This window comes from Gobius niger, assembly GCF_951799975.1.
Source record: "Gobius niger genome assembly, chromosome: 21".
In the NCBI taxonomy this organism is placed as follows: Eukaryota; Metazoa; Chordata; class Actinopteri; order Gobiiformes; family Gobiidae; genus Gobius; species Gobius niger.
In genome coordinates, this window is record NC_136872.1 from 26,679,192 (window position 1) to 26,700,767 (window position 21,576).

General features: G+C 42.3%; 1 protein-coding gene across 1 annotated transcript in view; it reads right to left on the minus strand.

The window, feature by feature from the left end:
• LOC306981091 (NACHT, LRR and PYD domains-containing protein 3-like) overlaps positions 1-21,576 on the minus strand; it is a gene marked incomplete at both ends in the record, with an annotated part of 491,281 nt that overhangs the window by 166,859 nt on the left and 302,846 nt on the right. The window contains one exon of the mRNA XM_079580641.1: positions 19,622-19,795. Within this exon, the coding sequence (XP_079436767.1) occupies positions 19,622-19,795 (174 nt within the window). The remainder of the gene's footprint in view (positions 1-19,621; positions 19,796-21,576) is intronic.

The window sequence follows — 21,576 nt, forward strand, 5'->3', positions numbered from 1 at the left end:
TGGCACCTGATTGTGATCTCCTGGACCTGCTTCTTCTTGGACTGTGTCTCCAGACTCCTCTCCTCAGGTTGGGCTCTGGCCTCTTCACTGAGGCCCTCTGTGATGTACAGCTCAGTGAAGATGCTGTTCAGAAGAGTTCTATCTCCTGATTCTTCACTTCCCTCTGTCACACTCTCACATCTGCTGCTCAGGCTCTGCTTATGCTCCTTCAGAACCTTGTGGAGACCTTCACCTGGACACAGAGGAGGAGACACCTGTTAATGTTGATGAACAGGTCTCTTATTCCCTGCTGTGGTTGATGAGTCTCAGACTGAGCAGACTCACCTGGTGCAGGGCCTTGAACCCCCTGATCAGGACTGTTGCCTGTGTCTCCACACTGAGGCCAGGCGTCCTGCTCTGACTCTGTTTCTCTGTGACACAAACACACAGCACTGAGCACGTCTTTAACATCTCACAAGTTACAATCACAAATATAAAGCACAGTTTAGCTGCTGAGACTCTGTGTTCAGGTCAGTTCTTACTGTGAGTCTGGAGCAGGTTCAGGACTGAAGTCTGGAGGGAGACCTTTAGACTTGTCACTCTTCATGGACAGAGCCGACACTGAGGCTGTGGATCTGCTTATGTGGATAAAACATAATAAAATTCTACAGCCATAGAAGTGAAAGCTGCACTCTTGTACTTTTAACTGCAGTCATTAAACCTCTTTTAAAGTAGAACAGTCTTGATGCCAAGGTATTAAACAACTACCGGCCCATATCAAACCTGCCATTCTTAGGAAAAGTCCTGGAGAAAGTAGTATATCAGCAGCTCACTTACTTTCTCCTGTCTAACAATGTGTTTGATACTTTCCAGTCAGGCTTTAGGCCCCACCACAGCACTGAGACAGCTCTGATCAAGGTGACAAATGATATCCGCATGAAGACCAACGCAGGTAAGGTCTCAGTTTTAGTTCTGTTGGACCTGAGCGCTGCCTTTGACACAGTGGACCACGAGATCTTACTTCACAGGTTAGAAAACTGGGTGGGAATCTCTGGTACTGCTTTAAACTGGTTTAAGTCCTACCTCGAGGACAGGACGTACTTTGTCGAAATTGGCAACTGTGTCTCAGACAAAATTGCACTGAGCACGTCTATAATATTACATTTGTTACAATCACAAACTGACTCTACACAAATATTAAGCACAGTTTAGCTGCTGAGACTCTGTGTTCAGGTCAGTTCTTACCGTGAGAATGGAGCAGGTTCAGGACTGAAGTTTGGATTATGCTCTTTAGACCAGTCACTCTTCATGGACAGAGCGGACACTGAGGCTGTAGATCTGCTTCTGTGGATAAAAAAAGAAAATTCTACAGCCATAGAAGTGAAATCTGCACTCTTGTCGGATTGTCTTCGTCCTTGTGCGCGTCATTTTATTCTTGTGTGTTTGTTAAGTTTTTGACTGCTCTGTTTTTTGGTCTTTGTCCTTGTGCAGATCTTGTGGAAAATCTTTGTCATCATTCCTTGTTTTTGACCACGTTAATAAAAGAAATCTGAGCAACGCATTCCGGTCTTCTTACCATTTCGTCAGGATAAGGGAAGGGGATGAGTGGGAAACCGCCTTGAACACTCCCACAGGACTTCATGAGTACTTAGTAATGCCTTTTGGGTTAACTAATGCTCTGGCTGTTTTTCAGTCTCTGGTGAACTTTTCGTCAAAGCTGAGAAATGTGACTTCCATGTACAGTCCTTGTCATTTCTGGGCTACATCATTGCAGAGGAGCAGATCAAGATGGAGCCCGTGAAGATCCAGGCAGTTTCTGATTGACCCACATCTGAGTCTCGCAAGCAAGTGCAATGCTTCCTTGGTTTTGCAAATTTCTAAAGGAAATTCACTAGAAACGTTAGTACCGTTGTTGCCCCTCTGCATGCCCTCACTTCTGTCAACACTAAGTTTCAGTGGACACCCCAGGCTGATCACGCCTTCAAGTTGCAGAGACGCTTCACCACAGCTCCAGTCCTTTTGCAGCCACATCCTGCTTCAGTTTGTGGTGGACGCTTCGGAGGTCGGTGTGGGGGCTGTTTTGTCCCAGAGGTCGAGGAAGATTAGTCGGCTCCACCCTTGTGCTTTCTTATCCATGAAGTTGGCGTCCGCCGAAAGAAATGATGATGTTGGGAATCGTGAACTGCTGGCTAACACTCGGCTGCAAACCGCCCCAGAGCAGCTGAAGGTCCAACAGAACAACATCATCTGCAAACAGCAGAGATCCTGAGGCTCCCAAACCGGACGCCCTCCGGTGGTAATGAACAGAACCGGTGACAAAGGACAGCCCTGAGGAGACCAACACGCACCGGGAACAGGTCTGACTTACTGCTCCTTACAGCCCTTAGCAGAGGGCCCCGGACCACATACTCCCGGAGCACCCCCCACAGGGCACCATGAGGGCCCCGGACCCCATACTCCCGGAGCACCCCCCACAGGGCACCACGAGGGCCCTGGACCCCATACTCCCGGAGCACCCCCCACAGGGCACCACGAGGGCCCCGGTCGAACGCTTTCTCCAGATCCACACAATACATCTGGACTGGTTGGGCGAACTCCCCGACGGAGCGTAAAGAGCTGGTCCAGTGAGCCACGACCAGGACGAAAACCGCATTGTTCCTCCTCAATCTGAATTTAATAATTATATTAATTATAAATACTTAACCGACATAAAACACATAAAACACTCCAGCTGCGGCTTTTGACCAAGGTGAAGCCTTTTCTCTCGCGCCAAGACCTTGAGAAGGCGACCCACGTGTTTATCAGTTCTTGGTTGGACTATTGCAACGCTCTCGACTCTGGCCTCCCACACTCGTCACTCCACCGGTTACAGTTAGTGCAGAAGCAGCAGCCCGTCTTCTCACCGGTTCATCCAGACACAGCCACATCACTCCCGTCCTCTCCTCCCTGCACTGGCTCCCGGTTTGTTTTCGGATTGATTTTAAAGGATCTATATCCTGCTATTTTAGCCCTTCCAAAGTTAAGTATAAGCATTTATATGATATATTGTACCTCTACCACTATGGAGCACTCATTTATGTGATAAATATAAGTGTTTTAAGTCCGCCCCCTCTCTCCGCACATACAACTTTACCGTAATATAAATAAACAGCAATAAGTGAAATTGCTTCACGATGCAGTTATACGGAGTTGACATCTGCAACACAGCTTCATAAATGGCTAACACACAAGCTAACATGCTAACACACAAGCTAACCCGCGTTTGGACTGACTCACCCTCTGGTCCATCGCTGTTTACATTATGGGACTCGTGTTGGTTATAAAAGTTAATCCACTTTGGTTCAGGTGAAGGTTCACAAACATCCATCAGAGACAGTCACAGAAAAACAATATTTTGGTGAAAGTCGCTGAATCCCGGAGAAAAAAACAACTTCTGAGAGAGTGGCCTCTTCTTGAAAAGGGTTGAATAAACTCCGTAGCCAAACGCGCTTCTTTTTCTCCGTGACATTATCTTTAGTTAAGAATAGAACACAGGTGTGTCCAGTTATAACGAGCTCCATCTTCAGCTGCAGCGCAAACATGACTGATCTGTTCAGACGCTCAGGGTTTGTTTTGGCCACAGCTGACCTGGAAGCCCCTCAGGCACATCCTTTTTATTTTTTTTTATTTTATTTTTTTTCTCTTTGTTTCTCTCTTACGACAGAAATAATGAAAAAGCTGTTTTACAAATTAAATTCAGGCCGTAAGCATAGAATTAAGACATTACATTACAGACGTCGAGCACTTCCGTTCCGCTGTTACGACACACGTTCACCAGGAGAGGGCGGAGCCTCAGAGAGCAGGAGGAGGATTACTGAGAGCTGCGTGAATGAAGCCACAAACCAAAAAAGTCGATTTTGCAGGATATAGGACCTTTAAAATGTTAACGCTTGTTTTTAAAGCCCTCCATGGTCTCGCTCCGTTATATCTGACTGAGTTGTTGACCGTACATCGCCCCAGCAGATTCTCCGGTCTGCCGATCAGATGGTTCTGGACGTGCCCAGGTCCCGGTACAAACAGTGAGGTGATCGTTCCTTTGTTGTTGCCGCGCCTAAACTGTGGAACAGCTTGCCCTCAGTCTGCGTGTTCTCACGGACCTGTCCCTTTTTAAATCCAGATTAAAGACTCATCTCTTCAAACTTGCTTTTAATACTTAGAGCACTGAATTGTGTCTAGGTTGTAATTTTTTGGTGTTTTTAAAGGTGTTTTATCTTTCTGTGAAGCACTTTGGTCCTCCTGGTGTTGCTGTGAAGTGCTATGTAAATAAACTTCGATTGATTAAACTTTGAGATGTAAAGCAGCTCGCATTTCATTAACCAAATATTCACAGTTTTATAATTTTGCGGGAAAAACCCAACAGCTGATAACAAGGATCTCGCTCGTCCAAGGCTTTAACATTTCTACATCCCTGGATTAGTCACATTTGGGAGACATTATCTTTAGTGCTGAAGATTTTGAACAGAATCTGCGCACTTTTACGTTCATAAAGGACAAAACTAAAGTTATTTTCATTGAAATAGCATCATTAGACTCTTAGACTCATTAGACCCTGATACATTAGTATCTCTCCTTCGCTTTTGCTAAATGCAAAATGTCAAAAGGTTGGAGACCTCTGGCTTATGTAGTTACTTCAAGAGCTTTGTCTTACAGGTCATGTGTGTGTCAGAAACAGGAGGTGTTTGTGAGTTTAATCGTGAGTTAATGCTTTCATTTTGACAGCCGTTATTAAAATGTGAAGAATAAGATTTTCTGATGTTTCGTGTAAATTTCGCCTTTAAATCTGGTGGTTCAATTTACCCCAAGACCTCGTTCAACTTCACCCACTCCTGGGGTAAAATGAGACGATTTTTGAAGATGCAAACAACTAGAAAACGTCCCAAACTGTGTGTAAATAGAAACTACTTATATTTATATTATACTGATTTTACACAATAACCACCAAAAAGTGTCTCATCTTCCCCCACTCTCCCCTAGAGTTTATATAACTGCTGATAATCCAGCTGTTTCCATTAGATGTAAACACAGTGGCTGAGCGACTTGTGCTTTACTTAAAGCAAGAGGCCGATGCTAACCAGCTAATGCTAACCAGCTAACGCTAACGGCAAAGAGGCCGAGGTCTCTGTGCACATCATGGGGATCTTACCGGGAGGTGGACCCTGTGTGTGGGCGAAGGCGAACACGGAGCAGAGCGGCATCGATTACAGCTCTAGTGTCGGACAACTGACCAGGAGGCGACTCATCTGGAGCAGGTTCAGGACTGTTTGGATTAAAGTCTTTAGACCTGTCACTGTTCATGGACAGAGCGGACACTGAAGCTGTAGATCTGTGGAGAGAAAATAATCTGTTTCTGCTTTGTCTAAAAACACATTTGTCTTTGAAGGAGGTTAAGAATGAACGACTGAACTCACTTTGTCCCACAGAGCTGTGGCTCAGTGCTGCCCTCTGGAGGCTTTGCTTTTCCTTCTGCCATTTCCCCCGAGTCTCGTCCTGGGGGAGAATCAGAGCCTTTAACACAGAGATAAACCTCATCATGTGAACGCTGAGTTTATTTTTACCTGTGACTGGACGAACAGGAAACAGTGGGAGCGGCTCAGCAGTTCAGCTCGACTACATTCCTCATCACACTCCTTCACACGCACTTTGCCTCCTCACAGGTTCAGACACGTATTTGCTCTGTTTATAAGAAGCATTTACACACATTACACTGATACAGCTCTAATAATGCACTCATTATGACTCAGTGAACCTTGACTTAAGGCCAAACACCAAATGTGCTCTGGTGTATGTTATTGTGTATATGATGCAGTGATGAGTCTGTAAACTGTAGCTCTGTCTGATTCCAAAGCCTCACCTGAGTGTGGGCTCTGAAGCGTCTCCTCTGTCCGACTCTCCCTGGTTTCTGCTCGGTTTGGAGATTACAGGACCGTCCCGTCATCTCCCCTTCAGCCGCACATTTGTGACACTGCGGCGGAAACACCTGCTCTTTACCTGAGGACAAGCCCCGCCCTCTGTCACCACAGCCACACACTTAACCCTTAAGGCACAGGCTGAGGATCACTGACACTGAGATCAGAAGGAAATGTGGGTCATTTTATGTATAAAAGTGGACAAAATCACCAATATTTTCAGCAGTGAAATCTAAATAATGGAGTCAGAGTTTGTAAATGGGATTATATTTACAGTGCCTCTCGTTAGTATTCATACACCTTGGACTTTTGCATATTTTGTAATGTTTACAACCCAAAACATAAAGATTTTATTTTGATTTTTTTACTGAACGTTCACACACAAGTAACAGACAACTGTGAAGTGAAAGCAAAATGATACATGATTCTGTTATTTTTCAAAAAATATAAAAGTGAAAAGTGGGGCGTGCATAAGTATCATACAGCATTTTCTGAGTGCATTAAATTGCCTTGACGGTTAAATAAAGGCCACCTGTGTGTAATCTACTCTCAGTATAATTTCAGCTGTTCTTTCAGGCCCTCAGAGCTGTGGTCAGAGTGTATTGGTCACTAAACAACATCATGAAGGCCAAGGAGCACCAGAGAGGTCAGGGATAAAGCTGTGGAGAAGTTTAAAGCAGCCTTAAAGGAATAGGCCACCGTTTTTACATACTGAGATATGTTCTTACCTAACCTTAGTCAAGTTAATATATCCCCGTCTGGTCTTTGTCCGTGCGCTCACACATACGCAGCCTCTCCCACATGTCACATAGCTCCAAAAAAGCTCACGATAGAAGCTACCAAGCTCTTCCACGTGTTCCCTATTTAAATAAAGTTACGTGAAGTGTTTTCATGCGAAGTATATTTACACAGAAATGTAGCATGTCGATTTTATAAGCAGATAAAAAGGGAACTATATTGTGAGGCGTAATGATACGAGGAGCACAACGTCCGCGCAGTAACTCCTAAAGACTTCCCCGCTCACTTCCGTCAATAGAAGCTGCGTGACTTGTAGAGCAGCAGAGAACAGTTGAAGCGTGGATAACTTGTGAACAATGCCTTTTACGTGCATCGTGCCGGGCTGTGATAACAAGCAGAAAGTATATAGTGTAGTAATGTTTCACAGATTTCCAACTCACCCCGGACGACGACACAGGACTCAGGACCTCGACCATGAGGTAGGAATGCACAGCACTTTCCCAAAATATATTTTCTGCTTGTTGTAAAAGGCTCTGTACAAGTCACGCAGCTTCTATTGACGGAAGTGAGCGGGGAAGTCTTTAGGAGTTACTGCGCGGACGTTTTGCTCCTCGTATCATTACGCCTCACAATATAGTCCCCCTTTTTATCTGCTTATAAAATCGTCACGTTACATTTCTGTGTAAATATACTTCGCATGAAAACACTTCACGTAACTTTATTTAAATAGGGAACACGTGGAAGAGCTTGGTAGCTTCTATCGTGAGCTTTTTTGGAGCTATATGATATGTGGGAGAGGCTGCGTATGTGTGAGCGCACGGACAAAGACCAGACGGGGATATATTAACACGGCTAAGGCTAGGTAAGAGCATATCTCAGTATGTAAAAACGGTGGCCTGTTCCTTTAAGTTATACAAAGATTTCCCAAGATTTAAACATCTCCCGGAGCAACTGTTCAATCCATCATTCAGAAATGGAAAGAGTAAAGCACCACTGCAGATTTACCAAGACACGGCTGTTCACGTAAACTAACAAACTGAACAAGGAGACACTGGTGAGAAATACAACCAAGTGCCCCAAGATAACTCTGGAGGAGCTGTGAAGTCCTGCCGCTGAGCTGGGGGAATCTGTACATGGGACAACTATAAGTCGTATCAACACAAATCTGGCCTTCATGGACGAGTGGAAGAAGAAAGACATTATTGAAAGGAGGCCATAAGAAATCCTGTTTGAAGTTTGCTAGAAGTCATATATATATATATATTTTTGTATTTATTTATTTAAAAGGGACAATGCATTTACACAAAGTACAGTATGCTTAAAATGCAGGATTATAGCTCAAGCTAATTTCCATCCTCTGTCCCCAACCGGACCAGGCCCGGCTACACCACTCACTCTGCAAAGCATCAATCAGTCCTTAACACTTGTTCTGCACATTCACCCCTGCACTCACTCACACAGCCCTAAACCTTCTAAAACACACACACTTTACATCTACACACACCCACCTTCCCATACCCACACACTTTCCACCCGCCTTCCCATACCCACACACTTTCCACCCGCCTTCCCATACCCACACACTTTCCACCCGCCTTCCCATACCCACACACTTTCCACCCGCATCCACCCGCCTTCCCATACCCACACACTTTCCACCCGCATCCACCCTCATTCCCGTACCCACACCGACCCCCACCCTGCAACCAGCCCAGTCTCCTAAAAATGACAATAAAAGGTCACTTCTACCTAACATACACTCTCATACTACATATCAAATACTGTACAATGTCCAATGTTAAAACACATAAACATTTCTTTGCCAGAGTTCAGTTTATGCCAGGTTGTGTGGGCAGTTTTCAGCTTATGCCAGGTTGTGTGGGCAGTTTTGATTGTTCAATAGCCATGACGTGAGATGTTTGGTGAACGAGCTAATTGTCGGCATCTCTTTTATGCTCGGTGGTTTAGTGTTCCAAGTTTAAGAGGCTCGGAAGGAGAACACTGCTTGTCCAAAGGCACTTTTTCTGAAAGGAATTGTACAGTCACCTCTGGAACTTGCTCTTGTTGATCTGTTGTGATTCTTTTGAATAAATTCTTGTAATGGGGGTGGGGCTAGTCCTTTGAAGGTTTTATACACAAGAATGGAGTCCACATATTTGATGAGGTTTTCCCAGCTCAATATCTCATACTTTTTCAGGATTTTACAATGATGTCTTTGGCTTTCTATCCAAGACCTTGAGCGCTTGCTTGTACGTCGTCTCGATAGGTTTCAGAGTGGTCTTGCCTGCAAGCACCCGACTCGTCATACAGTACATCATGTGTGAAACAATCATGGCCTTGAAATAAAGTTTAGCTGATTCAAGTGTTAGGTTTTCTCTAATACATCTAAAATCTGACAAGTTAAATTTTATTTTGTTCACTGCTTTTTTTCACTTCTTGTTTAAATGAAAGTTTTGCATCTACAATTACACCTAAATATTTAAATTCATGAACTGATTCAATGCGGGATCCCTGTATCAATACAGGAGGATTTGTATCTTCAGCAGAAACATTTTTTGAAAAAAACATGCTGACTGTTTTTGACACGTTGAGGACAAGTTGTGACTTTTGCAGCTGCTCTGAAACCTTCTGCTGACGACAGTTCTTGAGCTGCTTGATGTTTAGTTTTTGAGTGGACATAGATGATTGCGTCATCTGCATACATCTGGCACTGTACATTGGGAGGGCAACTTTCAGGGAAATCATTTATGTAAAGGCTGAATAATAAAGGTGATAAGGCTGAACCTTGAGGTAGCCCTAGTCCATTATTACGAGTTGTTGAAATAGAATTTTGCACTTTAACATATTGTTTTCTTTGACTCAGATGGGATTCCACCCACTGTACAGTGCGCGGTGAGAAATTAAAATGGGACAATTTATTGAGCAAGATCTGGTGGTTGACCGTGTCCAATGCTTTCTTGAGGTCAAGGAACACGGCTCCGACCTTGTCAAGGCTGTATTTAATTTTTTCCAGAAGAAAGCATACGGCTGTTTCGGTGGAATAATGCTTTCGGAAGCCAAACTGCATTTGATGAAGGTTGAATAAGCTTTGATTTAAATGGAGGACACAGCTCCATGTGGAAGAAGGTGCTTTGGTCTGATGAGACAAAAATTTAACTTTTTGGCCCAAATGCAAAACATTATGTATGGAGCAAACCTAACACTGCTCATGGTCCTGAGTGTCAAATATACGGGGGAGCATCATGCTGTGGGGCTGCTTTTCCTCAGCGGGGACTGGGGAGATTGTAAGAATAGTTGGGAAGATGGATGGAGCCAAATACAGAGACATTTTGGAGGAAAACCTGCTGGAGTCACAAGAGAACTGAGGCTGGGGCGGAGATTCACCTTCAGCAGGACAATGACCCGAAACACAAAGATAAATCTACAATGGAATGGTTCAATAAAAACATATTAATGTGTTAGAATGGCCCAGTCAAAGTCCGGACCTAAATCCTATTGAAAATCTGTGGAATAATCTGAAAACTGCTGTTCACAAACGCTCTCCTTCTAATGTGACAGAGCTGGAGTTGTTTTGTAAAGAGGAATGGGCTAAAATGTCAGTCTCTACATGTGCAAATCTTGTAGAGTCAGACCCCAAAAGACTTATGCTGTTATTGCAGTAAAAAGGGGGTTCACAAAGTATTCACTCATGCTGTATGAATACTTATGCACGCCCCACTTTTCACTTTTCTATTTTTTGAACAATAACAGAATCATGTATCATTTTGCTTTCACTTCACAGTTGTCTGTTACTTGTGTGTGAACGTTCAGTAAAAAAATTAAAATAAAATCGTTATGTTTAGGGTTGTAAACATGACAAAATGTGCAAAAGTTCAAGGTGTATGAATACTTTCGAGAGGCTCTGTATCTTCATGGGTTAAAGTAAAGTTAGTCTTGTTGATTCTACCAGTTTTCATCCTCCATTAACCCTTGTCTTGTCAAATTCATTCAAGTGAACACTGTGTTTATTTTTACCTGTGACTGGACGAACAGGAAACAGTGGGAGCGGCTCAGCTCGACTGCTTTCCTCACGGCACTCCTTTAACTGACTTTAACACATATTTGCTCTGTTTATAAGAAGCATTTACACACATTACACTGATACAGCTCTAATAATGCACTCATTATGACTCAATGAACCTTGACTTAAGGCCAAACACCAAATGTGCTCTGGTGTATGTTATTGTGTATATGATGCAGTGATGAGTCTGTAAACTGTAGCTCTGTCTGATTCCAAAGCCTCACCTGAGTGTGGGCTCTGAAGCGTCTCCTCTGTCCGACTCTCCCTGGTTTCTGCTCGGTTTGGAGATTACAGGACCGTCCCGTCATCTCCCCTTCAGCCGCACATTTGTGACACTGCGGCGGAAACACCTGCTCTTTACCTGAGGACAAGCCCCGCCCTCTGTCACCACAGCCACACACTTAACCCTTAAGGCACAGGCTGAGGATCACTGACACTGAGATCAGAAGGAAATGTGGATCATTTTATGTATAAAAGTGGACAAAATCACCAATATTTTCCGCAGTGAAATCTAAATAATGGAGTCAGAGTTTGTAAATGGGATTATATTTATATTTACATCTTCACACTCCGGACACTTTCTTCACATTTCTGTTTGTGCTTTGGCATCATGGATGAACAACCATGTTTTTAAAGGTCCAAATAAAATCGTTTATAAAGAGATATTGATTGATTGATGTTGAAAATAACACTTTGTTTGATTTTATTAGGAGACTATGGGAGTGCAATGCAACAACACAACCACAGCAGACAGGACACAACACAAACACACAATCTCTGAGCCCCGTCAGAACAACAGGCCAGTGTCACGCCTCATTTGAAAGCTAAGACCCACAAAACTGAGGTTTTTCCTCACGTTGTTGTGGTTTTGTGTCACCTTTTTTGTCTTTTTTTTTTTAGCTTTTGTCACATTTTTGTTGAATTTTTGTCACATTTTTGTAGAATTTTTGTCACATTTTGGTTGAGTTTTTGTCACATTTTTGTAGAATTTTTGTCACTTTTTGGTTGAGTTTTTGTCACATTTTTGTAGAATTTTTGTCACTTTTTGGTTGAGTTTTTGTCACATTTTTGTAGAATTTTTGTCACTTTTTGGTTGAGCTTTTGTCACATTTTTGTAGAATTTTTGACACTTTTTGGTCTAATTTTTTTCACATTTTTGTCACATTTTTGTAGAATTTTTGTCTTTTTCATCTTAATGAGAGTAAAAGTGAGTGCATTCTGTTTGGACCCAAATGTATGGACTCTGTGTTGGACCTGGGAACCCTTGCCCCTTTCACCAAAACAGTGGTTAGAAATTTAGGGGTTCAGTTGGACGACCAACTGAAATTTTACAAACAGATGGACACTGTTGTTCGGTCAAGCTTTTTTCAGCTCCGTCTCCTGGCCAAGGTTAAACCTTTCCTCGGTCAGGATGACTTAGAGAAGGCCATGCACGCTTTTATTAACTCCCGTATTGACTATTGCAATGCACTTTATGTGGGTGTGAACAAGTGCACTTTAAACCGGCTGCAATTGGTGCAAAACGCTGCAGCTCGGCTGCTCACAAACACTCGCCGGTCCAGTCACATCACTCCAGTGCTGCACTCCTTACACTGGCTCCAGTACATGCGAGGGTTAATTTTAAACTTTTAATGTTTGTTTTTTAATCAATTATTGGACTTGCACCTTCTTATTTATGTGACCTGCTTGTTGCACATCAGTCTAGTAGAGGCTGCGGTCTGCAGGACAACACCTGCTGGAGGTCCAGGACTAAAAGTAAGCAGTGGGTGATCGTTCCTTTTCAGTGTCTGGTCCGAGGCTCTGGAACTCTCTGCCTGTCGAGTTACGAGCCATCACTGACCTGACACTGTTTAAAGCTAGGCTGAAAACACACTTGTTTAAAGCTGCTTTTGACTGCTAATTGCACATGTGTAATGTATATGTATTTTCTTAAATATTTTGTGCTAAAATTGTTTTTATTATATTGCACTTATGGAAAGCACTTTGGTTCAGCGGGTGCTGTTGTAAAGCGCTATACAAATAAAGGTTGATTGATTTATTGATTGATTGATTGATTGACATTTTTGTCACATTTTTGTAGAATTTTTGTCACTTTTTTGTCACATTTTTGTCACATTTTTGTCACATTTTTGTCGCGTTCACATCCTTGTTTTCTTCTCATGTTTTGTGGCAGTTTTGGTGCTTTTCTCCCCAGAAGCTTTTTGATTGGGGTAAAGCCTTTTGAAAGCCTGGATGAAACGGGATCCGTTCAGGTGGGAGTCGAGAGGTTTCACTGTGTCAGAGCCATAAGGGTTTGATTCCACAGAGGGTTAAACCGTCTCTGAAATGTGACGTGTTTATTTGTGTGGTTTTATCAGTAAAGGTTTAAGTGTGAAAGTAAAAGCCGGAGCCGAGGCCGTGAGAGCCAGACTTTTATCCTCACTTTTATTCTCATCGATGACACAGGGCTCAGGAATACAAGAGAAATGTGACAGATGTTTAGGACTCAGAGCAAACACTGACACGCTGATAATACCACGCAAACACTGACACACAAATGTCCATTAAAGCCACATTAAGGAGAGATTGTATTGTAAGTATTGTCAGATTTTATCCGGACCATGAACAAAACATAAAAACACAAACTCATACGAACTCAAAACACAACCTGCCATGATCGTGGCAGATGAGCTCAGTTTCAGACGTGCAGCTCAACACATTTACGTCTTAGTACAAACTATTTTACCTTTTGCACGTTTGAAATGAGGCTGTCCGGAAAGGAGTGGGGGGGAAGTAAACACTTATTTAGTCCCGCCCCTTTTAAGAACTGTCAGTCTCTTTTCCTATTTACTTTTTAGGCTTCCTTAAAACAATAATCTGAGCTCTGTGATCTAAATCAAGTTGTCATATACAGTGTGAATACTCCCTACCATCAACATCAGGTTTACAACAGCTGAACATGAAAAGTCAGAGATTTTCTACCGATACTTAGAGAAAATCCATTCTTTGTATTGATATTGTGTCGAAACCTAATATTTCAACAGCTTCTCCAATCAAAGGGTCCTGTCTCTTTATGCCTCAGTGGGCTTTGCCGCTTCTGAGACTCAGAGAACTACTTTAAGCTGCTTGGCAAAAATGTCTGACTTCTACTGCTGTGAGGTCTGCCCCGCTTCCGCCGTTGTGAAATCACCGTCGAGACACCAACTCCCGGAGATACTCACCTCGACCCCCTCAGTCTTAGCAGCTTGCCGTGTGTTCGGTTTCGTTGTTGTCAGAAATACCTTTTAGTGGCCAGTTTTGGCCCCTGGGACATAAGTTTTAGGTGGAAAAACTGTAAATACCTATAGAACTATTTCTAAGCAAAATGGGGAACTACCTATCAACATTTTACAGTCAAAAGACTTTGTACCAAAGAATGACATGAGAGATTAACTTACGATTTGGTTATTTTAATGCAGGAAAATGTTAAAGTACAGCTCATTTGCCAAATAATGATTCACATATAACACAACATAAATTGACTATATTAGGTTAATATAAGTGAGGACCTATGACTAGATAATATCAATAACTTCGCAGTCCTTGATGACTAATGAACGTTGAATTATGGCACTTCTTCTTTTGTTGGTTTCAGGGAGAGGGAGAATGTCAGCTTAATCTACAGCAATTTAGACGCATCGTGCTCGTGAGCCCGACTGAGGTCTGCACTGAGGTCTCCTCCACTCAGCCTCGACAGTATCTAGTCTCACTCCTCGCTGTGAGCTGCCGTAAGGGTATCTTTTTCTGTGGTCTTATACAATTTAGCGGTGGTACTCCGGAGCCAGAGTGACGGCCTTTCACAGTGCTCCTGCGAGTCTCCACCGAGCTCCTTTCAGAGTACAGGGCACGAGAGGTCGAAACGGGTGATTTCCTGTCACCAGCGTACTCTCACTCCCGCTCTCAACCGCTGTGTCAGCGGGAGGATGCAGCTGTTTGATTCAGGAAAGGCCGGTCGCCTTCTTCCTCTTTTCGTCCCGTCTCCGCCTGAAGCAGAGGAACTTCTGCAGTCCAATGCGTCGAAATCTCTACTCGGCGTGTCTTGGGCTATACAGCGTTGTAGTCTTAGTAGATCTGCGTCCTCTTCCGTTCTTCTGGAGGTGCTCCGAAGCAAAAACCCCACTAGGCTGCTTGCGCTCCCTTCTTTTATATTCTCCAAAAGCCCTCAATTTCCTACCCCTGTTTTGCCCCTTGTTGACTCGGCCCAATCAGTATGGCTATTCCCTTTAGGCCCTTATTTGGTCAAGATTTCCTTCCGAGCTAACTCTTCCTCCCGTGTACTGTCGGCTATGAATGAATTCCCCATATCACATTATGGCAGCATACCTTTACCTAGAGCCTATATATTGCCACAAACGATTAAGTACTTATGGCCCACTCTGGTCGCAACAGACATAAAAATGTCTTGTTTAAACATTTCAAGTTTACAGGTAAACATGATTACTATTCCCCTCTGGCTATTCCAGAAAAGATTCTTAAGCGTCGCGAGGCAGAAAAAAGGTTATATCTTTAAGCACTAATCTGAATCTTTTTGACAATATTTAAACTGTCTGATATTCGGACATGGTTTGAGGTCTACGTGTCATTTATTCCATATTTTAGGACCACAAACGGACACACACAAACTGTTCCTGGATGTCCGGGCATGGGCAGGTTTAAAGTGATCCGAGCCCCTTAAATGATATTTTCCTTCTCTTTCAGAAATCAACTGCTGAGTTTTTAGAGGTCGCTGCTTATTTTCAGCTTTGTGCATTAACTGAGCAGTTTTAAAAGTGATCATGTCTTGAAGTTTTAGAATCTTGGCTTTAATAAACAGTGGATTGGTCTCGGTCACCAGCGTTATACATTGTTCTTATTGCTCTTTTTTGAAGGATGAATATCGGTTGTAAAGTAGTTTTATAATTATTACCCCAAATTTCAGCACAATGTGTCAAGTAAGGAGAGAGAAGAGAGAGAGATCAGTTTGAAATACAGCACTGTGGAGCTGAGGGGCGTGTCCAGGTGAATATATATCAATTACAAACTCCTGCTGTGGAGACCGACATGAACATGAGAACAAATGTGTTGGAAATGTCGTTTGTGGAGGCTCTCGTTCATCCAGGGAACATCCATTGTAGAAAAAATCATGGACTGGACGTGAGCGATGCTGTAAACTTCCCTCCTCCTGGCTCAGACTGAGCTTCTGTGACTAAAAGTAAACCTTCACTTAAACCCAGTCCAGTCCATGATTTCACCTTTTCTATGGTAAACATGAGGGGTTTCCGGTGTGAAAATCACCAGTGTTTTCTGCAGTGAAATGTGAATAATGGAGAGAGCCGGGTTTAAATGTGTGTTACAAATATTTCAGTTTAGTTTCAGTCAAAAGAAAAGTCGACTAAATGTAAAAGTGATTTGGTCATTGGTGATATTTATTATAATCCGAGACACTGCAGGTGAAAAGGGACAAAGTTTAAATTCACAGACATCAATGTGAAGCTTTTGCTGTCGATCACTGGCATAAATGTGAGAAAACAATACATTGCTGTTGTGAAAACTGTCGTCCAAAGCATAGTATTGTCTCACCTACATCACTGCCCTATAGTGTGGTCCAATGCTCCACAAAAGCATCTTCAGAGACTTCAAATGGCTCAGAACAGAGCAGCTCCAGTTGTGCTTCACTGTCCTTTCCACACTAATGTCCGTGAGATGCTCAGGAGACCAAACTACAGGCCAGTCTCCTCATGGTCATGCACAAAGTTCTGATGGACAAACAGCCCAGTTTTTTGTTCAACAAACTCTTATTCAGCGGGTTTGGTCACAGGTTTGTGTCTCATCAAGTGACGACAAACTCTGTGGTTGTTCCCAGACCCGAAAGTGACTCAATGAGAAGAACCGTTATGTACAGAGGAGCAAACGCCTGGAACTCCTTTCCTTTTAACATCAGAAATACTAAGAGTAAATCACACTTTAAGCTGAAAGTAAAAGGTCAATGAGCTCAGTACATGTGAGCAGAGTCACCGTGTGTTATATGTGTCCTATGAGGCTGCGTGATTATATGAAATGTGAAACATTCATGGATTCTATTTTAACTGTTGTGTAATTTTATATTGTGTCAGGACCACAGGAAGACGAGCAACCACTTGTGGCGCTAATGGGGATCCTAATAAAGAATAAAGAATAAAGAATAAAGAAGTTTTCTGTCATTTTATATTTTCATATAAGAACAAGGTGTTTTATGCCTAAAAATGCCCCAAATTTCCCATATTTTCGGCGACGAAATCTGAATAATGGATAGAGCTACATTCAAATGTCATTTTATTGATAAATGAGTCACAAAGACTTTTTCACAGGGGATTTATGATTTTTTGTTTAGTTTTAAAGTAATTTTCGCCTTTTTTTTTACATTAAACTCAATAAATGGGGCTTAAGGGATTAAATAATAAAAAATCCCTCTGAAAAAACCTTCCAAATATTGTTCAGTCCAAGGCTGGAAAATGTGACGTCTTTAGGTCCGACTGACGTGGACATAGTGTCGCCACAATGACAGAAACATGTGTTTGGAGAAAAAGACCCTTGAAATTGTGTTCTCCCATATAAGTCTATGGGGGAACATTGAATCAGTGCAATATTTAAACATGTTACTGTGAAGATTTGGTATATTTCCTGTTTCCGGGTGAAAGCTTGTATGTTCAGAGACAGATTTGTCCCAAAAACATGAAAACTGAAAAATGTCGTTTTGCCTGTAGTGTCTCCAGAGCTGCTCCTTTAGCAGAGAATTTAAGTGAGTCTTTTTCAAACTGTCTGTGAAGTTTGGATGATTTTAGTCTTTGGCAAAAACATGACTTTGAGTGAAATGGAAAACAGCGTCGTCTCGGTCACGGCCTTTCCTGCCACACGTGGATCCCAAACATCCAAACAAACCCGTGTTTTCCCTGCAGCGTCTCGCCTCAGGTCGGATTTATTACCACCATTTCCCAGGTGCTTCACGACAGATCAGTGAAACGCTCTTGTGATGAACCGTGTTTATGTTGCCGGGGCCCCCGTTGGCCCCCCCTCGGACACGCCCCTGCTGTGACACCGCCCACATTGAAGACGAGGGACTGAGACTCTTCGTCCCACAGCTTCTGCAAACGAACACTTGGTTTAGTCAGTTTCACTAATACTAGTTTAGAGTGAAATAAATCCTCTTTTTGGTCAAAGAAGAGAATTACTAAAGAAATGTGAAGAACCATGAGCGGCCATTTGTCATTTTAACCTCTGAACCCCCACCTGAATCCACCACAGTTTGGCTTTACCCAAATCTAAAAGCTCCTTGAAAAATGTGAGAAAATGGAGATGAGCTTTTGAGACAAGCTCGTGTCGCTTAAATCAAATAAACTGAAATAAACATGTGTCTGAAAACTGTCTCCACTTTTGGACACGTTTATGAGAAAACAATGAAACGTTTTTATGAATGAAATGATTGTTTTTATGAGTAAACATCTCACAAACACACACAGTAAATGGACTCGACTTATACGGAGCTTTTCTACCTTCTTTAGGCCCAAAGCGCTTTACAGGAAAGAACCAGTCGCTCTCATTCATACACCGGTGCACACAGACACTGGAGAGAGAGGAAGTGTCCTGCCCAAGGACACAACGACACCTTCAGGAGCCGGGACAGTGGACAGTGGAAAACTCCAACTCTTTCTCCCACGTGTGTCACTTTATTATGTTTAGTCAAATTAGAGTCGGCCTCGTTTTTATCTCTGTGGATTTTCCAAGTCTGTAAATGAATAAATAATAAACATCTTGCTCTGTTTTATTATATTTTTCCATTATTTATTTGCACAAATCACACAAATTGACACTTTTTCTGCTTCTTAGTTTTTACACAATCTGAACAACAAATGAGTTTCAACACATTCAAAGAACATCTGTTGTTTAAAAAGCATTTCCTCCTCCTCGAGTGAAGGTGTAAAGTTGTGTCAGTGTGAGTGTGAACTCCCACAGCGCCCCCTTGTGGTGTTTGTAGTTAGAAAGACGAGCGTTTTATTCCATGACTTTACATTAGATCTGGGGGATCTGCTGCTCAGGTGCTTTTGCCACACGAGTCTTTGAGTTCCTAAGAAACGCTGAGTGAGTTTATTACAGGTGTTCCAACAATCGTAATCTTCAGTTTTGTAATCAGACGCCATATTTATACATAAATATACTGACAATCAATGGGAAAGTATTCTAAAAGTATTCAAAGTATTCAGAATACAGTACTCGGATTAGACAAAGTAACAGAATACGTTACAAAATACGTTTTAAGACAAGTATTTGGTATTTAGTGTTTTCCCCAACACATCAGATCATTATATTAGATCAATACAAACAATCAGACGCCTGGAGAGTCTGAAGGACTTCACTTTCTTCTCTCTTTTTGTCTCCAGGTTCTTGATGGAGCTCAGACCTGTTCCTCTGAGCCGTGATCCTGGATCCTTCTGTTTATTCTCCGGGACTCAGACTGAGGCGTCGGATCTGGAGCTGCTGCTCATCATTAACTCCAGCTGTGGAGAAGCAGAAATCAGAAATTATTTATTACAACTTATTATTATTCACAATAATTAATATGGAAAGACAATGAAAATAATAAAGTCTTTTAAAACAGTTGAATCTCCCGTGTATCGGAGTGTGGGCTGGTGTGACTGAGGAAGACGGAGATAAACTGAATATGATGATTATTGAAACTAAACTCACTCCAGGTCTGTTTTTCATAAGGATATAACGTAATAACATGGTTAACACTTGATCTTCATAAATAACCTTTAATGATAGAATGGATTTAAGATTAAAAAACTCTTTAAAACAAACTCCAACAGCCTCAGTGTTTTTAGAAAATAGAAAATGTTAAATATGATATGATAAAGTCTGGACTCACGTCAGTGTCTCCAGTCGACAGTCAGGGCTCTGTTTGAGGACCAGGAGCTCCTTCAGGTCTGACTCAATCAGACCATTAGCATCCAGCTCCAGCAGAGTGAGATGTGAGGGGTTGGACTTCAGAGCTGAGGCCAGAGAGGAACAGCTGATCTCTGACAAACCACAGCCCCACAATCTGAATAAAATAAATACATACATAAATAAAGTTCTTAAAGTTCAGAGAAAACAGATAAAACAAACACAAAGACACATCTTGAATAATAAAAGTCATGAATTGAAACTGAAGAGTTAATAATTTAAAACAACAAACTTTTCCACAAATTGTTTAAAGTCTAATTCTTTTCTAAAACTTTCTAAAACATAGTTTGAACAATATACAAATCTTAATGTATAAAAAGCATAAATAGATGAAAATATTTCATTTATTTTGTGATTATTTTTAAAATGACATTTAACACATTGAGCGCCAACAATCCAGACCATTTTTCCTGATATTTGTAGCACCACAGTGTATTCTGTGTTATAGTTATGGACACAGGCTGTGGCTCGTTTGAAAGCTGAGACTCTCAGCTCTCAGGAGGTGGAAACACTTTCATTCTACGTGTCTCGGTTCCTCAGAAATCCTAAGCTAAACAGAGGCTATTTTTATCAAATATTGTGTGTTTTATGAAACACAACTGTCTCCCTCATTTCACTCTTCACTCTTCAAGAAAAGAACATGGACTATTGAGAATGTCTGGGCCTGAGTTTCACGTTGTTTGAAGAGAACATGGAGCTGAAATATTGTTACAAAAACACGTTGCCGAGGACGCGGTGGTGACTCGCAGTAAACAGCGCTCGCGTCTGACACAAGGTTTATGTTTAGATCATAAACTGTCGGCTTGTCGACCTCATTGGTCTGTGATTATGAGGCCGACGGATAAAAAACTAAAGAGCAATCTGAAGCACAAGGTGAGGAGATGTTCTGTGCAGGAGATCCCTCTGCTCTCCCTCCTCTGTCTGACACTGAGCTGCTGCAGGACCGCTGGGCGGGGCTTTGAAAACGCATGATTAACAAACAATCATGCGGGAATAAACATTACAATAAACATTACAAGTTTATTCCTGTAATGTTGTGATGAAATGTCCAGATCATGACTTTTCACAAGTTTTCTTAGCCTGGCAAAAAGTCTGACAGACTTTATTTATGTATCTATGAAAACATAATGTATAAAGACTGGCTCGTCTTGGTTTTGCTGAAGTCAGCGAGATTCAAATCACACAATTCCAGACTGTTTCCCCCATGAATCTGTGAACATGAGGATCAGTCTGACTCAGGCCAGGCTAAAGGCCTCTTCATACTCCACAAGACGTGTTGCTGCCGAACTGCCACGCCCCCTTTTTCCGCATCCAAAACAAACAAGGAATTACAGAATTAAAACGAGCTATTTGACTTCAAGCTATTATAAAATGTATCAGTCACGATATTGCAAACATTTTGAAGACTGACTTCATGTTTAACCACATCTCCCGCTGGTTTATTATGTTAGAAAACGTTAGCGTTAACGTTAAAAGCTTACCTCTGTGTCACTCGGTAAAACCATGTTGTTTGACGTCTGTGTAGCTCAGTACGGGTTTTGTCCATCCAAGAACCTTCACTGAACATGTTGGTGACGTTTCCCGGTGTTTGATAAAAGGGTCCAAGGTTTACAAGCCTGGTTTTCCTCCGTCCACAAGCCTGAACCACTTTTTTCTTTATCACTCGCTTCTGTCACGCAGGAAACACCAGGCTCTTCTGTTTCTTCTTCGTCCTCGCCCAAAACGTCCTCGTGTTTCTCTCCAGGACTTTGTTGCCATGTGCGTGTCCGTGTAATCCTTCAGCAAAGTATTTTACTGCCGCGAGCGGTGCTGCAAAACTATCCATGTTGTCTCCGTTTCCGCACCGGTGCTAGGACGTAAACATTGGATTCTCGCTTC